Below are 8,751 nucleotides of genomic sequence, written 5' to 3' on the forward strand. Positions count from 1 at the left end.
GTGAATCTTCATTTTCATTTTCTTTCCTTGTGGTGTTAATGGTATGTTAAAGTGGTCCCAGTGCAGTCTTTGTGTCCCTCTCCAGTGCTATTTAGAAGGCATGACCATTTGGACTGCAGTTTTTACTTTTCACAGTATCCCATTTTGCCCTCATAAAGCTTACCTGTGAGATTTCTCTGAACTTTGTGTGAGTAGGTTGGTACATATATTGTGTCCCTTTGTGCTTTAATATTTCAGCATATCAGTCATCCTAACAACAAAATGTAGTAATCAAAGTAGTTTCCAGATTCAGGAACTTAATGTAATACTTTATAGTCTATTGCTATATTGTAATAATGTACTTTTTAGCATTTTTTCCCCTTTTAGTAAAAGATTTAGTCCAGAACCACATATTGCATTTATTTGTCATTTCTTTAAAATTACTTTCATTTAGAATATAGATAATTTATTTTATAAGTTCTCCCACAATTTGGATTTGTCCGTTTCTGTATTAGTTTCAGGGTATGCACACGCTTAACCACACAGGGAAAATTTGTGTTTATCAGGGTATCACAGCTCTATCTGCCCCTTGTTTCCAATGTTAATTCCGACCACCTGGCTCAGGTGTTTATTGGTTTCTTCTAATTATTTTTCCTTTTCAGTCTGTAAGGAGACACCTATGACCTTGTAAATATTTTGCTCCTCATTATACTTTCCCTCATTTTTAAAATTTAAGGATCTATTAAAAGTGTTTTCGTGATAAATAAAATTAGTTGCCAGATACATGCAACTAACTTTCTAATTTTTTTAAAAAATACCATTCTTTCCATCTGTTTCAGGTCAGGAACTGTGTGTCTAGATGTAATTAATCAAACTTGGACAGCTCTTTATGGTGAGTTTGGCCATGGAATACCTTTTGGAGGTGTTGAGACGCTGCCTAAGAAAATGTTGTTGGTTTTTCTTCTCTGGTTTAAGATGCTTTGTTGGGACGGGAAGGGATTTTGAAGGACTGGATGATAAAGTGTGTTGAGTGAAAGAAAAAAAAAAAGCTTCAGTTTAGCAGTGCAAGTTTAAAATATTTTTGAGATACTGAACTTAAGGAATATGTATATAGGCACAAGTACATGTGGAAATTTTTAAATACGTGTATTATATTCAGAAGCACATTGCATATCCCTGTTTATATGTAATATGATTTAGTTTTGAGAAACCTCTTAGGAATGTCCCTCTGAAATGAGATGAATAGCGTAGTAAGTGGTTTCCAGGAATCATTTCTTTCAAAGGCCACAAGCTCTTTATGAAGCAAAAAGTAATTTAGCCTTTCTTCAGGGCTGAAATTGATAACTTATCTCTTGCAGTGAATGAACAAATGAATGGCCCATCTCTGCAAAATACTAAACTAAAAATCACAGAGATAGGAGAAGTATCAAGCCTTTTTTCCTTGAGATTGTGACCAGGTTGGGGAGCTGAAAATATTTTTTAATTATATTTGAAGTTAGAGATAAAAGCAAATCTGTCTGTTCTACCCATATGTCCAAATTCTCAGGCTAGACATTCCTTGCTCTGGTGGTTCCACCCCATGAAACTCCTCTGATTCTCCTGTTGGCAGTCATCCTGGATACCCTCACATTTTACAATTCTTTCTGGCCTACTTTTACTTTGTACTCTGTATTTGTTGATTTTACCTTCATTTATTGTGCTGCTAGCTTGTTTCCTACCTTAAAAGTTGTCAGGTGCATGTCTTGTCTTAAAAGTCCTGGGACTCTTCGCACAGTCCATTATGGTTTACAAGAGTGAGTGAGTGAACAGTTGCTGAAGGACGCAAGACAGCTTCCTTTAGTTGAAGAGTCAGGAGACATTTTAATGGTCTAAGGTGGGTAAGGCATCTCGGTCCTCCCAGATATCTTCGTGCTTGTTAGTGAATGAGAATCACAGAGGAGGGTTGGTCACCAGCACACAGATAACACCCCTCCCCCCATTCTCTATTCAGGAATTATTTCCTCTATTTGCAGTTCTCTTCCCTGATCTTTGTGTGGTTTGTACCTTCTTTTCTCACCTCAAGCATCACTTCCTCAGAGAAGCCTCCTTTCCTAACTACTCCATGGTATGGTACCTTGCTTTAAATAAGTTTTTAAAACTCATTTATTGTTTCTCCTGTCCTATTGAGTTAAATACTCCACAAGAGTAAGGACTTTGTCTTGCTGCTTGTCTGCACACACACATTCACATACCTAAAACCATGCCTGGTGTACAGGACAGGTTCAACTATTTGTTAAATGAATGAATTAATCATGCCCAAGTACTGTTTTAACATGCGAGTTTTAGGGAGATGATGGCTTAAGGAGATGAAGCAACAAGAGAGAACATATACTCTGAAGTTGATTAAACGGATTCCTTTTAAGACTTTTTTTGTGGGGGGTTGTTAAAAAAAAAAAGTCTCATGGCAGGCTGCCTGGAATATCGGATGTAATGATGTATTTTCCTAAAACTGCATTCACATTTTAGAAATGTATACACATCAAGATACTGCAAGCTGGTTTCAATTACAGTGGTTTTAGTTTAATCAAAACCTTTTTTCTAGAAGAGGTTTGCTGATTCTCAAACACCTCATGTCTCAGAACAATTTTTTTAGTAACTGTTTTATTGTAATTAACAAACACAACTCACCCACTGAAAATGTGTAATTCAATAGTTAGTATATTCAGTTATGAACAACCATCACCAGACAATTCAGAACATTTTCTTCAAAAGAAACTCATGGGGAATGGTGACACACACCTGTAATCCCAGTTCTTGGGAGACTTAAGGCAGGCAGATTACATGTTTGAGACCAGCCTTGGCAATTTAGTGAGACTGTCTCAAAATCAAAAGGGCTGAGGATGCAGCTCAGTGATAAAGTGCCCCTGGTACTGCAAAGGGAATGAGGGAAAGTCATGTCTTTCGTTATTCCCACCCCCAACATCCCCCCATCTCTAGGCAACCACTAATCTACTTTTTATTTCTATAGATTTATCTGTCCTGGACATTACTTATCAATGGAATTATATAATATGTGTTCTTTTATGACTTATTCTTTTCATTTGGCATAATGTTTTCAAGGCCTATCCCTGACATAGCATGTATCATAATTTCCTTTTTATGGCCGAATAATATTCTATTGCTACCACATTTTGTTTATGTGCTTATCAGATGATGGGCATTTAGATTATTTCCACTTTGGGCTATTATGAATAATCCCTTGGTTAATATTTATGCACAAATCTCAACATGGACATAGGTTTTTATTTCTCTTGGGTATGTACCTAGGAGTGAGTTTGATAGATGATATGGTAACTCTGTATTTTCCCATTTTAAGGAAATGACAGTCTGTTTTCCAAAGTTGCTGTATCATCTTCACATTTCTATCCGCTGTGTGAGTGTCAGAACATATTTTAAAGCAGAAGCCAACATGACTAAGGCTTTATCACATTTATAAAATGATAAATACTTGTATTTGCTTGCAAAGCATTTAATAAGCAACAGGAGTTAAACCACAGGCCAGGTATGGTGGCTATACCTGTAATCCTAGCAACTCAGGAGGCACGAGGATTGCAAGTTTGAGGCCAGCCTCATCAACTTAGCAAAATCTTGTTCCAAAATAAAAGGGTGGTAGAGAGCCCTGAGTTCAATCCCCAGTACCACAAAAGAAAAAAGTTAAATCAGTAGAAACAGAAAGCAGATTTCCACATTGAATGTGTATGAGTTATTCTAACTGTTCCATAACAAGAGTATGGGCACACTGACATTACGGGTAAGTACAGGAAAACACAAAGAAATATTTTCAGAGTTTGATCAAAAATATACTCAGCATGGGAAAACTGTTCTGATATTTTGCTCAATACCAACAGTTTCTCAAGAAAATTCAGCATTTCTTCCATGAGACATTTTAGAAGCAGGCTAGTATAATATATATAGAAGTACTGGTATAAGCTAAGTACCGTGGTGCAGGCCTGAAATCTCAGCTGAGGTAGGAGGATTGTAAATTTGAGGCTATCTTGGGCAACTTAGTGACTAAAACTAAAAATGGGGGACAATGTAGTTTAGAGGTGGGCCCTGGGCTCAATCTCAATAACACACAGTACTGGTGAAAAGAGTTGGTTCAAATGACCTTGAAGGTGTTTTTTGTTTGTTTGTTTGTTTTAAAGACTTTCCTGATCTTGATTAGAATTGAGTTTTTATTACAAACTGCTAAACCCTCTGGCATTGGGGTTAGAACACAATTGTCGAGTTCTGAATCACTCATTTCCTACAGTGATTTTTGAGAGAATCGTAGTTCAAATGACCAAAAAAAACTAATAATAACAGGAGAAAGTTGGCATGTTAGCATAATTTTTTCAACTGAAAAGCAAAAGGCTTAGTCTGGCACCTGAAACTTGTTTCAACTCCTACCCCTACTATATAATATGGTGAGTAGCTGGGAGTTGATTGTGAAATTTCCTGCAGTTCACTGTGCTCCAGGCATGTACTGTGCAATGGGTATACATATGTGTAGTATAAATTTTAGATTTATACTTACCATAGCCTGATTTTAAAAAGTGTTCATCTTTATGGTAAATTTAATCCTCTCTGTCTCCCCAAAGAAAATTGACTTCTGGAAGCCCATCTGACACATTGCCTGTTTGCATCCTGTTTTCTCTTTGCCAAGTGAATGTGCAGCTAGTTCATTCAGAAGTTCAAAATTGGCATAATCATAGTTTAATTACCCAGTAATTTTTAATTTTATTTAACTTTGCAAGAGAACTGATTATAGTGGGTAGTACAGTTAATTCTATAAAGGTGCTTGTCATCAGTTTGAAGTTATCTATTGCTACTCTTGTGACTTTAAAAGGAAAGTAGCAGGTGACAAAATTCATTTATTTTGGCTTCTTGCATGATAGCATCTTTTCTTACCATCCTTTCTGTTCTTGCAGACAGCTGTGATAAAAGCATGAGAAAACTTAAAATGCAGCCAAGAGAATCTTGATTTCAGTTTCAAAAACAAATGTAATTTTTAAGAACTGATGGAAAGAGTGTGAAGCCATGGGTTGCTTTTTAAACCAACCCCCTTTTTTGTCATTTTCTGGTTTTCTCCAAAACATGTTTTATCCTTAGCTGTGCTCCTAGGGCTGCAGCACCATCATTGGCAGTGCAGTGTGATCTTATGCACGCTGACTCTTGCACTTAACGTTTCTCTCTCCAGCCTTTATTGTTATCATCCCCATTTGACTGGTAAATTACTTATATTGTGGATTCTACAAATAAAGTGGAGAGGCTATTTTCTTATAAAATTCTTAAGTTTAGGCTTGCTAGCCAGTAAACACTACACTCCCTGTGTCTTTGCTGAGGAGAAAAATTAACATGTAGGGTATTACTTCCATTAGTAATCTAGGGCATTAGTAATAGACAAATGAAGTTGACTACCACAGAAGGAATGTGTCAGGAACTTGGAGATGAGGCAAGAGAAGCGAAGTAATTTTTACCAGGTGGTTAGGAAAAACTTAAAACAGATTTAGTAGTCATCCTACTCACCTTTTCAGCCAAGTAGCCCGTACATCTTCCAATAATTCAAATTTTGGCTCAAGATAATTATTTTTTTAAATTACGGGTTTATATTGCATTTAGTATATGTTGTTTCCAGACACTATAGTGTCATCACACTGATAAAGAAATCTTTGTGCTCATGGATGATTGATTGGCCAAAAGCTACTCTTTTGAACAGATTCCAGAACTCCAGTATTCAGTATTTTTGATCCATGCATGTTGGAATCACAGACATCATTCTACCTTTGAAGTGGCTGGATGTCATTCTGAGTGTTGTAGATAGATGCCAGGTAGAGTTGTTTATTTTCAGTACTTAGGAGTAATGTCACCTATCATAAATAAAGAAGAAATATGAATATGCTAAGTTTTGGATTTGTTGACTTCAGCAGTACAAGTTAGCTCCTTGACCATCCTCCTTTATTTGCTTGGAAATCTTCAGAGGTGGTATAAATATGTGGTTCAGGAATTCAGTTAGTTATTCCAGGAAAATGGAGTTTGTGTGTTGAACACTTAGTGGAAATTCAGTAGAAATACCAAATTCAGCCTGGTGTGATGGTGCACACCTTTAATCCCAGTGACTTGGGAGGCTGAAGCAGGAGGATATCAAGTTCAGGGCGAGCCTGGGCAACTTAGTGATACTGTGTCTAAAATAAAAAGGACCAGGGCTATAGCTCAGCAGTGGAGTGCCCCTAAGTCCCTAGTACCATTCAAAAAACAACCAACAAAAACAAAAAGGAAGGAAAACATACCACATTTGGTAGTGATCAGCATTATAATCATGGAGTAGTCCAGGCTTTGTGGATCATGGAACATGATGGTTCTGAAAGATAGCCACAGCTGTGTTCTGCTTTCTTCGGTGCTGTAGTTCTCGGAGCTCAAGTTTCATTCTTGATTATATGGACAAGTAACCTTGATTTATTTTCTCTTACTTTGCTTGTGATTACAATGTGTGGGTAAAGTCTCCCCCGTGCATGAACATTTGGTTTATGATTGCATGACATTATCTCTTGTTACTCTTTTTTGGCATTAACAATTATATTATTGCCTAGCAATTAAAAGCTTTAATAAGGAGTTTTAGTGTAACTGCAAGAATACCTAGCTAGCTAATTACACATTAACTGCTCTTATTTCAGAAAGGTTAATAACAAATCCTGTTAATGTATTTTAGCTTGCAGTCTCTTAAGGTAAGCAAGGTCACATAAGGTTTGAACTAGAATGACCTCTAAAAAATACCTCAGTAAGGTGAGAAATGTTTTGAGATTGACAAGGCAATGAACAGTAGTTTCGATGAACAAGATCTGTTTTCTTCATTCTGATCTACGTAGGAATGTTCGTTTTCTTCTGTAGACTATGCAATTTAAATATATTGGGTGGGGATGTTACTGTTAGGCAATGAATGGGAAATGATTTTGTAACTGGGTTTGGAATGCTTTAAAATCATCCATGTTACATAACTACACACCTCATGTTGGTGACCTTGTACTTCAGAGGACATAGCTGCTCTTGTATAAGTTTTAGTATACTGCATCTTTGACGTGGCCCTTTCCCACACATAACAGAACTACCTGTTTCTAATCTTAGAATACTTAAAAGCCAAAATGCTACCACAAAGAGACGTTAAATAAATTGCATATATGGCAAATAATTCATTTTGAAAAGTTTTTAATGAATTCTTTTTTTTTTTTAAAGAATTTTTTTCACAATGCGTTATTTGTTTTACATGTGATGCTGAGGATCGAACCCAGTGCCTCACACATGCTAGGCAAGTGCTGTATCACTGAGCCCCAGCCCCAGATCGCAACTAATTCTTAATCCCTGCTAATAGCAGAAGAGTTGTGAGGAGGGAGGTGTTATGATTTGTTTTGGTTTTTGCCTGCATTGAGACCTTTTAAAAGAAAGATCCATGAACTAGCATGGATTACGGGTTCATACCTTTTGTATATTTTATCCACACGTAAGACCCTCTCAGTTCAGTAGTTATGTATATTTTTTAATTTTTTTTAAGTTGTTAGTGGACATTTATTTATTTATTTATATGTGACCCTGAGAATCAAACTCAGTACCTCACCAGGCAAGTGCTCTACCACTGAGCTACAGCCCCCAACCCCATATTATGTACATTCTTTAATTTGCCTTTTAGCAAATTAGTGGTGGTATGTACCATTGTATTTGTAGCTTGTTAGCATTTAGCAAACTGAATCTGATGTGATGAATTGTGGCCAATGGGGCCTGTTCTGTGGCACCACAGGAAGTTTTTATGGGTAGGCTGTTCCAGCTTGAGTCTTGTGTGCCCTTGGAACAGTAGAGAAGTGGGCTCTTGATCATTGAATTTGGGTTCAAAATAATCATTTTAGAGAATCTTACTCTAAATCTTAAAAACTTTTTCTCTTTTGAAGTCCGCCTACCTGAGGGTATTCCTGATTAGCTTTTTGAAGTTTCAAAACGTCAAGGGGTGTTGGCCATCTGCTTACCAAGATATTTTTGCCCCTATACGTAACAAATGCTCAGATGTGGACAATGCAGGAGTCTCTGGTTGATGAGGTACATAGGTTTTGTACTTTTTTTTTTTTGGTTATTGAACCCAGGGACCTCAGGTACATCCCCACCAGCCCTTTCTTTCTCTCTCTCTCTTTTTTTTTTTTTTAGTACTAGAGATTTAACTCAGGGGCGCTTAACTACTAAGCCACATCCCTTTTAATATTTTATTTAGAAATAGGGTCTTGCTGAGTTGCTTAGGGCCTCGCTAAGTTGCTGAGGCTAACTTTGAACTTGCAATCCTCTTGCCTCAGCCTCCTGAGCCACTGGGATTATATGCATGTGCCACTGCGCCTGGCTCCTTTTTATTTTTTGATGCAGGCTGGCCTCCAACTCAATTCTCTTGCCTTAGCTTCCTTAGTCACTGGGATTATAAGAATTTTAGTTTTTTTCAATGTTTATGGATGAAAGTAAGAAAGTAAAAACTCAAATATATTATTATTGCAACTTCTTAGGAACTGGAAAAAGAGCAAAAGATGAAGATGTGTTAATTAACCCAAAATTATTACATATTCTGTAAATCTTATTATCCTAATTCCAAACTTTCCCTTTCCTTTGTTAGGGGGAAGAAAAGGTAGGCTAAGCCAGCACTAGACCCCTGAGCTACATCCCCAGCCCTCAATCTTAACACTGAAAATTTAGCTACCTGGTTTTTATACATACAGTAGATACCCACCC

At 36.9% G+C, this 8,751-nt stretch overlaps 1 protein-coding gene across 2 annotated transcripts in view; it reads left to right on the forward strand.

The window, feature by feature from the left end:
* Ube2h (ubiquitin conjugating enzyme E2 H) overlaps positions 1-8,751 on the forward strand; it is a 98,734-nt gene that overhangs the window by 78,954 nt on the left and 11,029 nt on the right. Inside the window, exon 5 of one of the 2 annotated variants that reach the window (XM_015493832.2) lies at positions 819-871. The exons of the other annotated variant lie outside the window; for it this stretch is intronic. Coding sequence (XP_015349318.1) covers positions 819-871 — 53 coding nt within the window. The remainder of the gene's footprint in view (positions 1-818; positions 872-8,751) is intronic. 2 annotated transcript variants of the gene reach the window in all.

This window comes from Marmota marmota, unplaced genomic scaffold, assembly GCF_001458135.2.
Source record: "Marmota marmota marmota unplaced genomic scaffold, marMar, whole genome shotgun sequence".
Taxonomy (NCBI): Eukaryota; Metazoa; Chordata; class Mammalia; order Rodentia; family Sciuridae; genus Marmota; species Marmota marmota.